The following is a 20,625-nucleotide window of genomic DNA, read 5'->3' on the forward strand; positions in this document are numbered from 1 at the left end:
TATATCTACTTCTTGTATCATGTATTTGTGTTATTCTGAAAGCACAAAGAACATAGTCAAGGCATGATCAACTAATCCCTTGCAAGGGAAAAAAAAAATCCTTACTTCACTTCTCAGTATGGTCTAGCTTTATACTATTCCCATGTCACTGCATTTCCTGTACCATGAATGACCAACATACAGGACAGAAAAAAGAATCAAAAAGAGTTTATGACCACCAGCATTTTGGTAAAGGTAGATGTAGATTAAGGTGAGAAAAAGCTGACAGTCTCCTGATCATTCTAATTGCCTAGGTTTGAATCACTTAAAGGCCCAGTAAATTATAACAAATACCTGTGTTAAGTCCAGACAAAAGAGACTAGCTCTGAAGGGGAACAATGAAATTTTGGGAGCCAAGAACTACATAGGCTGTCTATAAAAGGTAAAAAGTCATATTTCTATGGAAAGGCCCTCTGAGTCTTTCACTAACTTGATTCTTACCAACTTGCCAAAAGGCTAAAGGTGAAAAACGTCAAGTGTAGCCAGCCCATGTGGCCCACTGGAATAAAGGCAGCAGTTAGTTTTGCCATGGACAGCTCCTGACATGGAGGGGCGAAGGGAGCCACTTACCTTAAATCTGTCAACAGCCACAGATGCTTCTGAGAGGGATTTTACTGAAAACGGTGTAACTTTCAAAGCAAAAGTCATGGAATTGAAGACAGTTACCACTGTGAAAGCCTGAAAATAGGAAAAGAGGAGAAATTGAGCCTGATGAGGCTCTGTGACTAAAGTAACACAACATCATCAATTTCCTCTCAGGTTTAAGGAGGGCTACAGCTTGACTGTCAAATGTTGGTACGAGTCAGATATATTTCCAATATATTTTTTTAAAGATAGAATTTTTATGAGACCTCCAATTAAAATTCTCAGTGAATTTAAATCAATTGATGATCTGTATTTCAGAATTAAACCCAAAGCTGAGTTGACTAAAAACAAGCCGTACATTATCTATGCACTGGGGCTAAATCTTCATTCTTCCACTTGGATTAACTGCATGGGTGAAAAATCCAAATCTAGTAATAAGAGGACCAGAGCATCTCTACATGTGGTGTTTCTAAAATGTCTCCAAGCTCACTGACCTGTGCTGCTGTTAGATCAAAGCCAAGGGTCATGTGAACAGAGAAGGTCACCACGCTGGCGATCACCATCACAATAGGAGCCACGCCAACAGTGATGCTCTGAAAGTACCCAGCTTTTTCCAACATCCGACGTTCATCCTCTCGGATTTCTAAGGAAAAAAAGCAAGACAGTTTCTAAAAAGCAAGTCGAAAGAAACTATGTGATACTGCTTGCTGCTGCTGCTAAGTCACTTCAGTCATGTCTGACTCTGTGCAACCCCATAGACGGCAGCCCACCAGGCTCCCCCGTCCCTGGGATTCTCCAGGCAAGGATACTGCTTATCTGTCACCAAACACGATTTGGTAGGTCTTTGGCCACCATGGGTTTTAAAACGACCCTATGATGCAAAAACTAGGTCAATATGACCATCAATTATAATTTAATCATGAAAGCTGGTATGCAAGCCTGAGGTTTGAAATGGATCAAGTCATAGGAATGAATCTAACATCACCTTCTGCCTTGGTCTGATTCTTTTTGCAAATTTCTTATGTTCAGAAGGAATGAACACATTAACCATGTCTGCTATTGGCAGTTATGTTTGCTTACCTGGTTGTTGTTCATTTCTAGCTTAAGTACTTATAGGAAAGACTATACAACAATAATGGAGAATTAAAAAGGAACTAAGATTTACTAGGGTGCCTACTGTATGTTGGAGCTAGGAAAGAGGCTTTCACACAACAAAGCAGTAAGGATGACTGAAAGAAGATGAATGAGATAAAATACAATTTTTGTAGGCAGAATGACTTTTCTTAAATATCTACAAAACTAACAACCTTATTAACAGAGTAACCATGGAGTTTAAAAGACCACAGAGTAGGAAGTATGACAATAAAGCAGTGAAGTATTTTCAAAACATTTTCAAACACAAAGCAATGCTTTTGAGAGGCTACACACTGACCTTAAAGGCATTACCACTGTCCCAAACACTGAGAAATATATTAAGAGCCAGCTCTCAAGCCATACTTTTAAAAATTTCATTTCATTGCTTTAACATTTATCACATAACTTACCCAAGTCTATAATGAGCAAGAATGCTCTTTTCAAGCTAATACACACGGGTAAAGATACCAAAGTCAGGAGCTGAAGGATGAGTGGAATCTCAGAAAGAAGATTAGAAAACTGAGAAAATCAGAATTTGAGAGCCAGAAGGGACCATCAGTGGTGACCCTGCCACAACAGGCTTGGCAGACATCCTGTTAGCATCCAACTGCTACATTCTATTGGCAACAAACTCACTAGTTAAAGAAGGGGCCCGATCCATTGCTGGAACTTCTGAGTGGTCACTTCCTTCTGATGACCACTCATAATTAAAGTTAATGGAATGTCCCTGAAGGTTTACTCAACAAATCAAGCAGTGAAAATAAAACAGCTTCCTTAATCTGAACACTGTATTTCTTCTGTTCAACTCAAAATTGCACCAACTTTTTAATTGGAACATATTCAGGTTAGCTTACTATGAGATTATGGTTGATGAACAGGCATTTCTATTATATTTAAATTAAGTTTAACTGTAACTATGTCTTCTCATTTGAACTCTAAAGTGCCTTTAAATATATTTTTTCTTAAATTTCACTTTTTAAGGCCCAAGATTTCAACTTTTGTTAAGATCTTTAGGAATGCCCAGCTAAGGTGTTAATTATTCCTCCAAACTTTGTGGCATTTACATACAACATGCTTATGTCTGCACTGAATTTATGGATCAGAGTAGGGCCAGGCACTGAAAACCTTGTGACTCAACACAAATAAATTATTTGAAAAGAAACCAAACTTAGTAACTACTGAGCGAGCGGAAGAGTGAGACCCAGAGTCCAGCTGTCCTAAACCCCAGCCCAGCTCCTCTCCCAGCACCACCCCCAGGTTCTTACACCTGCCTACTTGTATTGCACACATACCCACAGCGTGGGGGGCAGGGGGTAGAAGTGGAGCTCTCAGCAGCCACTTGTTATTGTTTTCTGTGACGGCCTCATGTCCAGACCAGAAAATCACAGGCAGGGTGACAGTATAGATAGGGGGCTTTGAAACTGAATCAATTACTCATAACCAGCTGAGTTATCTTGGGAAAAGTCAGGTCTCAGTTTCCTCATTTACAAGGCAAGGTCATGAGTGACAGTCTCTAAGATCCCTATCTACGTAATGCTATAGGATATTACAACAACATATGATATTCTGATCCTACGACATTAGGATTCACAGTAGCTAATGTGCTCAGAAAGCAAAGAAGCCAATATACATATACCAAGGTTTTAAACTCACTTTGTACACTCTGAGAGAATGCTTTGACCCAGGCATACATTTTAATAAATTTAATATAGGTGAGGACTTCATTCATCTTCTGGACACGGTCATCTGTAATGGTCACACATTTTCTCCTGAAATACGCAGTGATCCGTGATACAAACATCTGAAAGGAAAAGCAATGTCATGCCAAATCAGAGCTTATTCATAATTAAGAACTGTCTACTCTTTCTGGGAAGTAAATCCACTTAAGATTATTATAAAAGTGAGCATCCTGTAGTTGTACTGCCTTTTTTAAAAAAATTATTTATTTACTTATTTGGCTGCACTGAGTCTTATCTGTGGCATGTGGAATCCTTAGTTGTGGCATGTGGGATCAAGTTCCCTAACCAGGAATCAAACCTGGGCCCCCTGCACTGGGAGCACAGAGTCTTAGCCACTGGATCACCAGGGGAGCCCCTGTACTGTGTTTTAATAAAAGTGGTCTCTTAAATGATAATAGTACTTGACTCATTCCTTTGGAAGGAAGTTAAGGCAAGTATCAGAGAAGGCAATGGCACCCCACTCCAGTACTCTTGCCTGGCAAATCCCATGGACGGAGGAGCCTGGAAGGCTGTAGTCCATGGGGTCACTAAGAGTCGGACACGACTGAGCGACTTCACTTTCACTTTTCACTTTCACTTTTCACTTTCATGCACTGGAGAAGGAAATGGCAACCCACTCCAGTGTTCTTGCCTGGAGAATCCCAGGGACGGGGGAGCCTGGTGGGCTGCCGTCTATGGGGTCGCACAGAGTCGGACACGACTGAAGTGACTTAGCAGTAGCAGTAAGGCAAGTATTTGCCCTGAGAGCAATCACGGATATCGAGGCTACCAAAGGGAAGCAGGAGAGCTATATCAGTTAGCATCTGCTTGAAATGGAGTGACTCAACCGTTCCTGTATTACCTGGGGGCAGAGTTCACCTGGTGACCTTCTCCTCACTCACACTCTCTTTTTAAATCTCATGTAGGAGCTACTGCCTTTATTCTAATGACATCCGACTTCCTCTGAAGTCAAAATTTTGCCTGTGTGGACTGTACACTGTTTAGCTCTTTCCAGACATTTCCAAACCAGGTACCTGCTTAAAGAACTTTCCAATCAAAGATGTGATACCTCAGTGGTGTCAACTATATAAAGCCCAACAGAAGTAATTCTTCTGCGGAGAAGTTGCCAAAATACAGTAAAAAGGCTTACTCACCATTGCAGGATAAAAGAGGATAAAAACAGCTGATCCCAGGAAGCCTGTTGGTCCCAGAATAATTACATTATAAACCATGCCCAATATGGCAATAACAGGTCCTCCAGCCAGCAAGCTGCCAACAGCAGCTGCCTCAAACATCCTCTGCCCGTCGTTTGAGCACAGGTTGATGAGCTACGAGACACAAACAGTGGTGAGTGGACACTGCAAGGACACAGATGCTGGCTCAGCAGGAAGGTAAAGGTCAGAGCAGGGACTCAAGGGAAGGAAAAAGCCCAGGCTGGGAGCTCTCTCTCTGCCCTGAAGCCATCACCCCTCACTCACCTCACCCACAGACTTTTCCTTAATGTTCTTCAGCTTAAGGATCTTCTTAAACGCCATGGTTAGGATGGCTCCCCGCAAGCGTACCCCAGTTCGGTAATTCAACGCCCATGTCAGTGCGAGTGACCAAGAACGCACAATTTCTGTCAGGAGGAGGCCCAGGACTAGCAGCAAGCTGTACTGGAGGTTAGACTCTGTGTCCTGGGTGTACTCCAGGAGGTGTTTCACCACGAAGGCCTACAGGGAGAAACACACACTGCTGTCAGCATCTCCACCGCACCCACACACTACACCGCAGTTTTATGTTAAGTTAGAAAGAGAAGGCATCTCCACTGTACAGTGACAAGTGCCTAAGCAGAGAAAGACCTTCTTGGAGGACCAATTACTGCTGATGGCCCACCCTCGGCAATTTATGCAGGGCATTTTGCAGGAGGCATGTCTAATTTGAAACTTTTCTTCCTTTGGATACCATCGAAACTGATACTCTTTCTAATGTAACATAAACCTGTCCATGAGCTGAAATTCATTCTCAACACACTGATCATTAAAAAGTATATATTTGACCTTATTCCAGTATCTCCACACAATGATACATTTCTTTACATGAAGTTAAGACCTTTCTTTTTTTTGGATCGTTTCAAACGTGCTTATTTGATAAAAAGGAACAGTGTACCTACAGTTGGACTGGGGAAGAGTGAGAAGTGCATTTGCAAAACATTCCTGAAAATAAACATCAGCAGTTTAATAGTACAGAAGAGAGCAAACAAAGCAGACTATCCACAATCCAGAGCCCCTCCCACGGGCCCTCCCCCATGCCCCAATCCCTCCCAAAAACAAAAACATGTTACCTCAGGTAGCACATGTCTAACACCACCTGCAGGGAGGGAAGGCAGCAGCCCCCAGAACCACCGAGTGCCACCTCCAGCTCTGAGGTCCTGCAACGCCGGAGCACACACTCACACAAGGCACATTCAGCAACAGGATTAAATACCAGGAAGTGGGAGGTCATGTACTTTTATTGAAAATGAAAAAAAAAAAAGTACCATCTTCAAAGAGCATCTCACAGACACTGTACAACAGGAGGAGCATTGCGGTAACATACATGGGAACATACAGAGTTGAGTTATACAGGGCTAGCCAGCCAACAGGTCGGCTGGCCGTGACTGTTGTTTTTTAACTACACACAGTGGAAATACAGCATTGAACCGAGATCTGTTTCCAAAGTCCGGAGGAGCACATCAAGCTGACAGCACTTAATCGGTTAGGGCTCCTGAAGTTGCAGTGAGTCTGCAATAGAGGAGATTCTCCAGGAATAAAGACCTCGCTGCTAAGGAAAGAGAGTTAAAAAACAAAACAAAACTGAAAACTCCCCAAAGGGGTGACTCTTGCTTAAAATCACTGGTGCTATTGGGTCACTAGGCTGTGAGGAGTGACCTCTGCTCAGGACGGAATACAAAAATCTAGGCCTCAAGGAAAAACGGGTGGCATCCTTCAGAGTCTTTTCGAGTCCTTACAGCTAAAGTCGATCTTGCCAAAAATGAAACAAAACAAACCACAGCAAAAAGAAAGTCAAACCAATCCCCCTCCCTAAAGGGAGAAAACAAAATTAAGGAGAAACCCATCCACCATCTACCCCAATCTTTATAGCAAAGGGTACTGAAGCTGGAAACCAGCTTGACTGACAGACCAAAATGGAGGCCAGATGCAATTGTCCTGAAGCAGCTAATGCTGAATTCCAGACTCTCTCTGGGTGAGTCGTTATTTCTTTTTTTTTCTAAGAGGAAATTAATACCAGATGTTGACTAGATCCTAAGAGATCCCCACCAATCAGATTTCCGTCAAGTCTCAGTAAACAATCTGATCAAGTAAATAGGAGATTTCAGATGCCAAGAACTGTGTATCCCATCGCTCCCCTCCCTTGGATTTTTAGGTTTTATATCCACTGCTTGGGTCACCACTGCACACAGCTGGGTTGCTGGATTACTAGCAAGAAGGTTGGCTTCTTTTCCAGTACGCAATCCGAAATGTGGAACTGAGTCACTGAGTGGCAGGGTCAGAACCCCATTTTCCTCACGTGAAGCGACTCAGTAAGATGGCGGTGCGGTAAAGCATTTTCTCACACACCTCGGCACTGACGGAGCCGTCTCCAAAGGAAGGCGTGAAAGGACAGCAGGTTGTAGTTTGGGGTTCCTTCCTTCCCATACCTTTATTGTGCCACTTTCAGCACCAGGCAATAGCATTAGGACCTCCCAGAGGGGAGGAGAAGGGGGAAGGTAAAAGACAAAATGAATGCTTACACTATATAAAACTTTCAAAGGGGAGGGAAGAGAGGAAACAGCAGATTAAAGACTTTTCAACACACACAGCGTTTTTAAAAAACAATTACATTTCAAACCATTTTGTATGGAACAAAGGAAATAAAAAGGTTCTCATGAAAAAACCAACCAAAATTTCATCTTAAAAGGTTACAGATTTATCATTTAAATTTAAACAAACTGGGAGAAAACTCGAGATTGTCAGCATAGCTGTCTGGCTGTCCATTCCCAGTGAATAAACATTACCTTACCTGAACTCTTGGCGAGAGATTCTGCCCAGCTTGACTCTCTCATTCTGACCGCAGAATACAGCCATCCTGAAAATTCTAAAGAACAGCTTCTGTCACTGGTTCCACTACAGAGACACTCCCCCCAAATCCAGATCCTGACAGCGCCAAGCAAGCTGCAGCTGGAGAGAGGTTGGAAGGGCGGGAAACTTACCTCTCTAGAGGCTTTTCACTGTCCTTTCCCGCAAAGGCCCATGAGCAGAGTTAGCATTCACCAAGAGATTGCACTGCAGGAGGAAGCCGTCTCTTGCAAATCTACAGGGCGGATGCTAATTCTTTACACATAAATCATAAGTCAGGCCTGGTCTTCTAAAACTGTTTTAATCCAAGAAGGCCACAAATCATCTCTGCAAGTTTAGCAATTTGGCCACTCATCAGAGATCAGGATCATATCCTTATAGATTTTGGTTCTCCATTAACACTATGGTGACCCTTAGACGCCATGTGCAGAGTGCTGGTCCACTGGTGTGACTGAAACCCATCTTGATCATTAATGTCCAGCCCTGGCCAGCCAGCAGTTAAAAAAATGAAACAACACACATTCACTTGATTGTGTTTCATTAGCTCTGCATATGGCTACCAAGGTTCAGTGAGGCCGGAGGGGAGATTTAAAAAAAAAAAAAAAATATATATATATATATGGTATCTGGGGACTCAGTTCTTACGTAGATTTCTGTAAGAACAGATGAAGACAGTTTGAAAGCCCTGACATATTAGAAAATGTGCAAAAATCGAAAATGGATATTCTTCCAGAGGATTTAAATCCACAGATGGAAGGTATGCTCACTGCTAATAGTAATCTCAAACTCAATTCTTCAGTTTTCAATTAAAAAGAAATTCATTAGAACTGGAGCTCTGAAAAACAGAAATTTTCATTGCTTACAATCTGAAATCTTTTTTTGTCAATGAGATACTGGATGAAACCACTGCTTTCTTGATCGTTCCAGGGAAAAAGTCTCCTGAAATAACACAGGCCTTAAGGTGTTCTTCGTAAAGAGAGTGAAGAAAAGGAAAAGCGTGCTGCTGTTTTCCTATTGAAGGAAGGCTCTCCGCTTTCCCTGGCGTTGAGGACACTTTACTAGAGATTAGTAGTCCAGTGCACGGTGCCTTAAAAGAGAGCTGAAAGAATATGCAGGTGCTCAAGGGAGTGACTGTAAGGCCCCCAAGCTGAACAAGCATAGTAACTGTTCTTCCCAAGTGAAAAATTAAAATCCCAACAATATGGAATTTTGGGGGGGAGGTGGGAGAGCCAATGAAATTCTAGCATTGACCAAACAGAATCAAGGAAGCCTGTATACCGTGCTACCCAGCTGAAAGAATTCTTCAAAAGATCAGAGCAGCCACCAGCCCTGTAGTGAAACAATGACAGAAGCTCTTCTTGGGGGAAGCTGGTCCTATGAAAACGTTTGCCATTTTGGTCAGTGACATAATATTCAGGTACATGGTCCCTCTTACTTAAAAACTTATACCAAAGTGTGTTAGTTGGTCAATTAATAAGAAACCCAATACCAGAAAAGGAGTGTTCTCTGCTTCAGAAAAGAGATCAAAACTTTTTAAAGACATCAAACATTAAAAACAAAAAACAAATGAACAAACAACAACAAAAAAAGAACATAACAGAAAAACTGCAAATTAGTTTTACCTAATTACCATGCATCTTAGGCCCATACTTACCAAAACCATGAACCTCCAGCTTACCCACACATGGAAAATGCACAGAATAAGGAGTACTACTGCTCCGATGCCTCAAGGCAAATATGTAGAAAATAGATTTAATCAAAATCTCAAGTGTAAGGGCAGCACAGTGGGTGTAAGAAACAGGTGTCCAGAGAACAGTGTGGTGGTCACTCTTCTCCCCTACTCTGCTTCAGCAACACTAGGAAAACCAGGGCTGCCATCCCGACACCTGCCACACAGCTTACACTATAAACCAAAACTGAAAATGGACTTCAGGTTAGACTCTAAAAATCTCAACAGTCCTCCAGCTTCTTGAGGGCTCCTTTGCCACAGAACTGGCAAACACGTGACAACTCTGCCTCCAGACCTTCGCTGTGTCACCAGCACCAACTCAACAGCCTATGCCATACAACGCCACTCACAGCACAGCAAGACACACCTCCCGAACCAGGACTATTGTTTCATGTCAACACACACCACAGCAGCATGGTCCTGTACAGAAACGGAATCACTCAGCTTCACCCCCACCCCAGGGAAGCAAGCCAATTCCGCTTCTTCTCTGGTAACATGGCCCCCTCATCCTTCCAGTTTTCACAAACCACTATTCACCCAATATCAGTTGTTCCCTGGCAACAGACCTGGAGGCATCTCTAAGGTTGCTAACTAGCCCAAAGGTGAGCACAACCCCTGAAACAGAATAAGAATGTTAGAGCTGGCCATGGCTGGGCCCCTGGAGACTGTCAGAAAGGATGGTTAGGACTTACTGGTCCACTGAAGCCCGCCAGCTGTGTGATCATCAGGCACACGATGGAGAGGATGAGCCTGGTGCGGCAGAAGGTCCACACAACCCTCCGGAGGGAAGCAGCGTCGGGCCCAACTTCATTCAGCTCTTCTTGCCACAGTCTCTCTAGTCTTAACAAGGGCACATATCCTCCGTTACACATCTTTCCAGGGAATACGCACACCCCAGCCTCCCTGCTGCCACCACTCGCACCAGTCTCTCCTTTAAAGTTATGTACAGAGTCTTCACCTTCTGGGGAAAAAAGACCCTTCCTGGTAACCACATATTTACCCTGTATAGGCAGCCTCTCAGGATTCAGAAAATGATGAGAACCAAAGTCTTTCCTTCCACCCACAAAAATTATCCCTGAATAGAATCTGTCTTTCCCAAGGGTCCCCAACCCTTGCTGAAGGATCCTCTGGTAAAGTGTAAAGTTGTAAACTAGATTTTAATCATGACAATCGGCTACCACAAAAATGTACTCTGTCACAAGGCAGCAACATAATCTCCCTGCAGACTCAGGAAGAGAAGCGGGGCTGAGAGAGAGAGAGAAAGCCCGTAGTTAAAACAGGATTCAAGGTAAAATAGGAGATAAAGCAGAAGAGCAAAGAGAAAGTCACCCCCAGGCTACCCTCCCTCTATAGCATGGCTCAAATCCTAAAAGGACTCAGAGTTCTGAATGTGGCACTGCCAGACCCACACTCCTAGCTCAGGCCCTACATATCCAGTCTGTGGGAAATGAGGGTGGACCAGAGACGCCTACCTTCTGCAGTTCACCTCGGAAGACTCATACTTGGACAAAGACCACACATCCTCCATTAAGAGCTCCCCCTTCTTGTGGGCTTTGCGAGCCAGAGGAGAAAGCCAAGAAAAAGTCATACAGGAGAAGAGCCCAGCATTGTCCACTGGGTGCTGGTGTCTGAGGAGAGAAAACCCAAAGCACAAAATTGTCAACGCACATGGAAAGGCCAGCCAACACTTAAAATACGCTGTTTAGTTAGTATACAGCACTCTTAACAATGGAAACAGTGAGAGACTTTATTTTTGGGGCTCCAAAATCACTGCAGTTGGTGACTGAAGCCATGAAATTAAAAGATGCGCTGCTCCTTGGAAGAAAAGCTATGACCAACCTAGTTCAGTTCAGTCGCTCAGTCGTGTCCGACTCTTTGCGACCCCATGAATCGCAGCACACCAGGCCTCCCTATCCATCACCAGCTCCCGGAGTTCACCCAGACTCACGTCCATCAAGTCAGTGATGCCATCCAGCCATCTCATCCTCTGCCATCCCCTTCTCCTCCTGCCCCCAATCCCTCCCAGCATCAGTCTTTTCCAATGAGTCAACTCTTCCCATGAGGTGGCCAAAGTACTGGAGTTTCAGCCTCAGCATCATTCCTTCCAAAGAAATCCCAGGGCTGATCTCCTTCAGAATGGACTGGTTGGATCTCCTTGCAGTCCAAGGGACTCTCAAGAGTCTTCTCCAACACCACAGTTCAAAAGCATCAGTTCTTCGGCGCTCAGCCTTCTTCACAGTCCAACTCTCACATCCATACATGACCACAGGAAAAACCATAGCCTTGACTAGACGAACCTTTGTTGGCAAAGTAATGTCTCTGCTTTTGAATATGCTATCTAGGTTGGTCATAACTTTCCTTCCAAGGAGTAAGCGTCTTTTAATTTCATGGCTGCAGTCACCATCTGCAGTGATTTTGGAGCCCAGAAAAATAAAGTCTGACACTGTTTCCCCATCTATTTCCCACGAGGTGATGGGACTGGATGTCATGATCTTCTTTTTCTGGATGTTAAGCTTTAAGCCAACTTTTTCACTCTCCACTTTCACTTTCATCAAGAGGCTTTTGAGTTCCTCTTCACTTTCTGCCATAAGGGTGGTGTCATCTGCATATCTGAGTGACTGAACTGAACTGAACTGAAGTGGGGGGAGAGGGATAGATTGGGAGATAGGGAGTGATAGATACACTCCAATTTTACTACATAAAAATAGATAACTAATAGGGATAATAAACTTTAAATACTCTTTCTAGTAATTGATAGAGCAAGCAAAAAACAAATTACTGAGAAACTCAATTAGTAACATTAGACCACAGTGCAAATAAGTTTGAAAATAATCACTAAGAGACTGCTAAAAATTCCCCTGAACACTAGAAATTTAAAATAATTTTTAAAAATGTCTCATGAAACACAAAAAAAATCACACTGGAAATTTGAAAAAAAGCCCTAAATTATAATGAAAAGAGCATACATCTAAACATGCTGCTAAATCACTATTTGTGTCAAAATTAATATACTCTGATGCTTGAACTCAAGAAAAAGAGAGTCTAATATATAAAGAAGCTACGAGGAAAAGAAGAATGAACTGAAAGAAGGAGGAAAATAAAAGTAAAACTTAATGAATTAGAAAACATATAAGCAATAAAAAATCATGAGCTGCAAAAACCCTGATTTTATGAAAATGCTAATTAAACATGTAATTCTCTGTAATGACTTGTCAAGGAAAAGAAAAAGAGGGAATGCACAAATACTTCATATGATGAATTGGTATTTTTTTTTTTAATTTTATTGGAGTATAGTTGATTTGCAATGTTGTGTTAGTTTCAGGTATACAGCAAAGTGAATCAGTTATACATATATTCTTTTAAAGCTAATTTTCCCACGTAGGTCATTACAGAATGTTGAGTGGAGTTCCCTGACCAACCTAGACAGCATATTAAAAAGCAGAGACATTACTTTGCCAACAAAGGTCCATCTAGTCAAAGCTATGGTTTTTTCAGTAGTCATGTATGGATATGAGAGCTGAGCACCAAAGAACTGATGCTTTTGAACTATGGTGTTGAAGACTCTTGAGAGTCCCTTGGACTGCAAGGAGATCAAACCATTCAGTCCTAAAGGAAATCAATCCTCAATATTCATTAGAAGGACTGATGCTGAAGCTGAAGCTCCAATACTTTGGCCACCTGATGTGAAGAACTGACTCATTGGAAAAGATCCTGATGCTGGGAAAGATTGAAGGCAGGAGGAGAAGGGGCAACAGATGATGAGATGGTTAGATGTCATCACTGACTTGATGGACATGAGTTTAAGTAAGCTCCGGGAGTTGGTGATAGACAGGGAAGCCTGGCATGCTGCAGTCCATGGGGTCGCAAAAGGTTGGACATGACTGAGCAACTGAACTGATACTGATGACTAAACTCAAATTTCCCCAAATAATCTTAGCCCCAATTTTTCTGGTGCTTCACAGACAAGCCATTAAGTAGTAGAAGCTCTTACTTGGAAGTGGTCCGGATGGGCTTCAGAACACTTAAGCTATGATGGTACTTTCCCTTGGGATGTTCCTCATCCAGGATTCTGAGCTGAGAATGCATGGAGGGGTCCAGGGAAAGGCCTTCAGCTCGGGCTGCTGTTTCCAAGGCATCCTGGCAATCCAACTGTTTCAACAGAGAGGGAGAAAAGGCAAAGCACAGTTAATGAACATGAGAGAATCAGAGAGGACCAAATCTACTGACACAACAGCTCAAACTGCAAACCTGAGTCATCTCACCCAGGAAATCCCAAGGGTCAGGAGGTTAAACACTCACTTGTGTGATACGAACTCACTAAGGAACATTCAACCGGATACTTAAAACTTCTACACTAATAGACTTCATTCATGATTATTATTTGAGCACTTTCAGAAAAACTGAGCAGAAAGTACTGAGTTCCCATAGACCTCCTCACCTACCCTCTTCTCCTCCATAATTAACATCTTGCATGAGTGCACTACATTTGCCACAAGTGATGGCCCAAGACCGATATGTTATCACTAACTGAAATCCACAGTTTATATTAGGATTCACTCATTGTGTTGTATGTTTTAAAATTTATATTTTTATCATCAAAATGTTTTATCTTTCATTTCCCAATACAGACTGAGAGTCAATTATTTCACTACTAACTGCAAATTCTATTGCCTATTTTCTATGACAAAAAGTTAACAATCAACACCCCTCACCATTAAATAGTTCTGTCAGGCAGAAAAAGCCAGAATGCACACATGTTTCCCCACTCTCTCTCTTGTTAGCAACAAGGAGTGCAGAACTGGGGCTCTCACCCTGGCTGCCCAGCTAAAGAGCTCCTATCCAGACTTCCACAAGCAGAGGGTCTCATGGGTAGAAATACAAAGTTTATAAATACCAATTAATCATATTAATAAAAATGCATGTAATTCAAACTCTGACTATGGCAGAAGAGGGTGGGCCAAAAACCTGGACACATCTATGCCTATTTATTCTAAAAGTAACCCAAAATTACTTTTTTTAAAATTTTATTGAAGTGTAGTTAATTCATAGTCGTGCATTAATTTTTACAGTAGAGCAAAATGATTCAGTTATGCATACACATTCTTTTTAAAAAACTTTTGTATTGGGGTATATAGCTGATTAACAAACAATGTTGTGATAGTTTCAGGTGAGTAGAGAAGGGACTCAGCCATACATACACATGTATCCATTCTTCCCCAAATCCCCCTCCCATCCAGGCTGCCACATTAACCACTGAGCAGAGTTCTATGTGCTATACAGTAGGTCCCTGTTTGCTATTCATTTTAGCAGTGTGTACATGTCTATCTCAAAGTCCCTAACTCCCTCTTCCCCCTCCAGCAACCATAAGCTCGTTCTGGAGGTCTGTGAGTCTGTTTCTGTTTTATAAGTTCATTTGTATCATTTCATTGTAGATTCCACATATAAGGGATGTCATATGATATTTCTCCTTCTCCCTATGACTTAATTCACTCAGTATGATAATCTCTAGGTCCATCCATGTTGCTGCAAATGGCACTATTTCATTCTTTTCAATGGCTGAGTAATATTTTATTGTATATATGTTTATACATATATACACGGATATATAGATCCATCACGGATCATAGAGTCACACAGATCCCCATACAGAGTGGGATCACAGGGTCACACACACACATTCTTCCTCATATTCTTTTCCATTATGGTTTATCACAGGATACGGAATATAGTTCCCTGTCCTATACCATAGAACCTTGTTGTTTGTCGACCCAAAGTGACTTCCGCAGTTACTGTTACAGAAGCAGAACCATTCTTTTCCTCATGAAAGGGTTTATAAGAACCTTATTCTTTTCTGACATTCTCACAAGTATTTCTAGCAATTATTGTAAACTAGCAAGAAAGAATAAACTCTCGGATAAAAAAAAAGTTAAGTGGTGTAGCACCTAACACACTGGGCCTTATACAAAGTGAAGTCTCTATTTTCACACTCTACCTCTTTTACACACAGAAGAGAAGCAACTCAAATATTAAGAGGCAGCTATTTAGTAAGTCTCACAATAGCACAGTGTGCTATCTCCAACTTTATTATTCTTCCTTTACAAAACTGGTTTAGCTGTTCTAGATCTTTTGTCTTTCTAGGAGAACCAAGTTCAAGAGTTAGGAGAGTTTTATAAACATCTTTGGACAGTATGGCATCAGAAAAGGAAAACTTGGGGGGAATTTCCTGGCTGTCCAGTGGTTAGGACTCCAAGCTTCCACTGCAGGGGGCACAGGTTTGATCCCTGGTGGGGGAACTAAGATCCCGCATGCCACATGGCATGACCAATAAAGAAAGAAAGAAAGAAGTATCAAAGCTTATGTTTTTTTTTAAAAAAGGAAGACTTGGTATGCCATCCATTAGCATTCTTATATAAGAATGGCATAGTAGCATTAAGAGAAAACTAAAATCTTAACATCTTATTTAATTCATTCTTTCAACAAATAACTTACAGAGCACCTATATACAAAACTGTCCTAGATACTGGGAATAAAAGCATTCCAATTTCTATCTTTATAGTACACTGATTTCATTTTATTCATCTCTAAAATGCCTAGTTTCATCAAAACCTATGAAAAGAAAAGTGAATGGACTTAATGATAACAATAAACAAAAATCGATCTTAATGCATGAGTTTTGTTCCTTTGACTATATGCATGGTGTCATGTTCTACCACCTTCTGGGTAGTTCCTTCCCATAGTGGAGAATGTGAAATTCAAAGGTTCTCTAAAAACACTCAGATGAGAGCAGGCAGGCAAGGTTTCACTCGCCCAGGCATATCATGAGTACTACACCAGCATGAGAAAATGCCTGTGATGTATCAGAGACTGAGGGCTCTTGTACTGTTTTTGATTTTCATACAAGGCATTCAGTATAATTTTATTCTGACAAAGAAAAACCCCATAAAAGTAGTTGAAAAAGTGGCTGAATTAATACTCATATTTTCATATAATAATAACACATGGAGTAGGAATGACCACCATATGGGTATGGAAAAGTCAATACTGTTGATCTAAGACAATTGAAAATTACCATTCTAAGCAACCCACTTAATAAGTCACATCATATTTTTGCTATTCTTTCCTAAACTGCTTCTCAAACTGTCAATCTTGTTGCCGTATCCTACTCACTGCCTAGATGACAACAGTGAAATATTTGTTGGAGATGATAGGATCCATGCAGAATCCTGTTTCAAGTCCTGCTCCATACTTGCCCCCAGCTCCTTCAAAGACAGGACTCTCAAAACAATAAGTAGCAGGTGTTTAGCTCCTGGCAAGAATTCTTGAATGATAAAATAACACTATCAAGAAAATCAACACAAAACCCCCTTACTCCAATAAAACTATACTCTCTATGATCTTAAAGTATTTATATTCCTTAGGCCACTGTGGGATTTTCCCATAGTTGGAGGCCTCTGTGAAGTATAGTGGTTTTGCATAGGGATTTTATTTTCTTATTTTTATAATTTAGTTTATATATTTATTTTTGGCTATGCTGGGTCTTCATTGCTGCATGTGGGCTTTCTCTAGTTGCTGCGAGCGAGGGCTACTCTCCATTGCAGTGCGAGGGCTTCTCATTGTGGTGGCTTCTCCTGTTGTGGAGTATGGGCTCTAGGGCATGCAAGCTTCAGTAGTGGCAGCACACAGGCTCAGGAGTTGTGGCCTGAGGGTCCTAGAGAGCATGGGCTTAGTTGCTCCGTGGCATGGGAACCTTCCTGAACCAGGGATTGAACCCGTGTCCCCTGCATTGGCAGGTGGGTTTTATCTACTGTGCCACCAGGGAAGTCCCTGCACGTGGATTTTAGAAGATAAGATATGGGCTCACAGGCTGATTCTGCCACCAACTTTCTGCATATTACCAAGTCACTTTAAGCTTCAACTTACTCATTTTTACAATGGTACATGCACCTACCACAAAGTGTTGAAAAGAATGAATTAAAGTGAAAATGGCTTAGTTATGTCTGACTCTTTGCAATCCCATGAACTATACAGTCCATGGAATTCTCCAGCCCAGAATACTGGAGTGGGTAGCCTTTCCCTTCCTTCTCCAGGGGATCTTCCCAACCCAGTGACCGAACCCAGGTCTCCCGCATTGCAGGCGGATTCTTTACCAGCTGAGGCACCAGGGAAGACCACAAAGTATTGAGAAGAATGAATGGGATAATGAAAAGTGTTTAGCAAAATATTGGGTATAAGTATTAAACAAACATTTAATACATATTAATTACACACCAACTGATCCACCTGATAAATCTTATGGACTATCTCAACCATTCCTCTTTCCTTTAGCTTTGCCTAATTGTTTCAAGATTAGGGAATTCACTTCCTCCTTCCTATGTCTTCCCTGTACTACGCCACTGCAGTGGGATGCTTCTGGCAAGAGAAGAGCTCCTGGAGGGCAGGCTGACTAACTCTTGTTTGTATCCTTGGTCCCTGGCTCAGTACAGGGCCTGGCACCTATTATTCAAATGTCAACTAGAATATCTCAATATTGCTCCACAGTCTGCATTATCATCATTTAAAGCTACATGATATACCACTAAGAAATCTTCTTAACCAATACACTTCTAATCTTCTGTGTATTATTAATCGTGTAATAAACAATTGTAGTTTATTTTTCTCTTTCTGGATTATTTAGGATAAATTCCACCAGTGGGATTATAGGATTAAAAAGTATAGCTCCCAGCAACTAGACATATATCCAGTTTGCTTAATTACTCATTATAAAATGTGCATTCCAGTGATATTGCAAAAGAGAACTTCTATTAGCTTTAGTACTTTCAGTTCTATTTTGTCAACCCAAGGCTGCCTTTGTCCCATCTACTCTGGGACATTAGCAAGAAATACAGGAAGTTAGGACAGCCTTCTTTGTCTGCAGCCAGATCTCTTGACTAGTATAACTGCTTACTTGAAGGTGATGGGAAAATGTGGACAAACGAACTTATAACAAACCAATAAAGCATTTACTGTGTGCCAGGCATTGTTTTAAATGTTTTACAGATACTAACTTCTTATAATTCTCACAATTACCCTATGAGGTAGACACTCTCATTCCCCTGTCTTCCAGCTGAGGAAACTGTGAAGTAACAACAGAGATTTGAAGAGATCTTTAAAAAGCAGAGATTGAATCCAGGCTCCAGAGTTGAGGCTCTTAATTACTAAGCTATGTGCCTTTCAAAGAAAAAACAAGCAAATAAATCATTACTGTATAAGATGACCTCGGATATATCTTTATAGACAGCCAGCTCTCCTCTCTTCCCCAGGGTGAGTATTAGATTAAAATAAACTCTGACTCTCCAAATTAACCTCATTATAAGCAAATAGTACTTTCCAAAGTCAAAATCACAAACACTAGACTATAAACAGATGAGTTTACTTAATCGCAAAAGTGCACTTCCAGGTGGTTTTTCAACCAAAGATGAGAAGATGCTAACAGATGAATACATTACAGACTGATATTTTAAAATAAAGTAAAAGCATATTTATATCACCTGCTAGTAACTGCAAAGATGTCACAAATGTCTAATTGTGTCTGGCTGGATGCCTAACTTCTCTTTCTTTCTAGGCTTTCCAAAAAAGTTTACCTGGCCAAGCAAGTCGAGGGGAAAAAAAATGTCTATTTAAAGTAAAAACAAATATATTCTACTATATTAACTTTCTGTAAAGCAAGTTATCAACATTCTAAGACTGACTGAATTAAAAATGGAAATGAACCAAGAAAACTGACTCTATATATTCAAGCTATATAGGCTTGCTATATGAACACATAAATAACATAACAGGGTAGGGAAATATGATTCAGTGGATATCATTGGGACAAATAAAAAACAGACTGGAGATGAACTGAGACTCATGTTTCATATCATACATTAATCCATCTGGGATTAACCCTCAAAGTTACATTAAAATGGTGAAATAAACAGAAGAGAATTAAATAGCATTTTAGCACAATGATGGAAGGAAAATAGTCTCCATCTGCCTCCAAAGTCAGAAACTTACCGAAGGCAAAATGGATGGCTTGAATATAAAAAGGAAAACTTTCTGTGTAATGAAATTAGCACAAGAAAAAGGAGAATACAACTAAAAAAGTGACCAGATAACTAACATAATATTTTGAACAGTCAGCTTTTACTGAAAAACATATGTTTTATCCATTCATTCAGTATTTATTGAGGGACCTACAACACACCAGGCACAGCTCTGGGTGTGGAAACAGGAGGGAAAAAACAGACTCACAGCTCAAAATCACTGCTTTCATGCAAGTTATAGTCTAGTATTTATAAAAGTTCAAAATCCAGAATAGTCTACTAAATTGATTCAAAAGTGTCCATCTCTCAGCCTCTAAATTCAATGTCACCAAGCAAGAAATTAAACTTAAATTTTAAGATACAATTATACATACCTTAATATCAGTAGAAATAGAGATAAAATCCAAGCGAACAAAGAGGGAAACATAAGAAAAACATACATCTGAACCTTGACTGGATTTTTAGTGATTGCTGGCAGGTAGTCAGGGAAACAAACTGGTCACATGTAACACTTTAGACATGCTCTGTCTCCATAATATTACTGTAGAAAGAAAATTCTCCCCAAGAAAAGACATAATTTAAACCCATGGTATACAGGGGACTAGATGCTTAATAAGAAGATTAATGGTTAAACCACAGTAGATTGACACTCCAGTGCAATGTTGTCCAACAGAAAAAAACATAAGACACAAATGTAATTTAAATGTTTTTAGTAGCCACACTAAAAAGGGAAGAGAAACAGGTGAAATTAACCATAAGAACATACTTTAACCCAATATATACAAAATAGTATCTTTTAAACATGTAATCGATAAAAAATTATAAGGTATATTCTTTTTTGGTTCTAAGTCTTTGACACCTGGTGCGTGTGTTCTATATGGCAGATCTCAATTTGGACTTTCCACATTTCCAAGGCCCAACAGCTGCCTTTGGCTGGCAGCTACAGTGTTGGATAGTATAGCCTCAGATCAGATCAGTCACTCAATCGTGTCCGACTCTTTCAGACCCCATGAATTGCAGCACGCCAGGCCTCCCTGTCCATCACCAACTCCCGGAGTTCACCCAGACTCATGTCCATCAAGTCAGTGATGCCATCCAGCCATCTCATCCTCTGTCGTCCCCTTCTCCTCCTGCCCCCAATCCCTCCCAGCATCAGAGTCTTTTCCAATGAGTCAACTCTTCCCATGAGGTGGCCAAAGTACTGGAGTTTCAGCTTTAACATCATTCCTTCCAAAGAAATCCCAGGGCTGATCTCCTTC

The 20,625-nt window shown here is 41.1% G+C and overlaps 1 protein-coding gene across 10 annotated transcripts in view; it reads right to left on the reverse strand.

Annotated features, from left to right (window-relative positions):
* ABCC5 (ATP binding cassette subfamily C member 5) overlaps positions 1–20,625 on the reverse strand; it is an 82,232-nt gene that overhangs the window by 48,503 nt on the left and 13,104 nt on the right. For 5 of the 10 annotated variants that reach the window (XM_086396543.1, XM_086396521.1, XM_086396527.1 and 2 more), the window contains exons 3-10: positions 13,294–13,451; positions 10,775–10,930; positions 9,995–10,142; positions 4,955–5,188; positions 4,631–4,804; positions 3,412–3,559; positions 1,119–1,267; positions 610–717 (exon numbers count right to left, since the gene is read on the reverse strand). In XM_086396543.1, the coding sequence (XP_086252669.1) occupies positions 610–717; positions 1,119–1,267; positions 3,412–3,559; positions 4,631–4,804; positions 4,955–5,188; positions 9,995–10,142; positions 10,775–10,930; positions 13,294–13,451 (1,275 nt within the window). Of the gene's footprint in view, positions 1–609; positions 718–1,118; positions 1,268–3,411; positions 3,560–4,630; positions 4,805–4,954; positions 5,189–5,624; positions 7,593–9,994; positions 10,143–10,774; positions 10,931–13,293; positions 13,452–20,625 lie in introns of those variants that run through there. The other 5 variants (XM_086396577.1, XM_086396588.1, XM_086396600.1 and 2 more) reach the window with 3 other exon arrangements.

The sequence above is a fragment of the Bos grunniens genome, chromosome 1 (genome assembly GCF_055505025.1).
Source record: "Bos grunniens cultivar Pamir isolate PY7600 chromosome 1, Bosgru_T2T1.0, whole genome shotgun sequence".
Taxonomy (NCBI): Eukaryota; Metazoa; Chordata; class Mammalia; order Artiodactyla; family Bovidae; genus Bos; species Bos grunniens.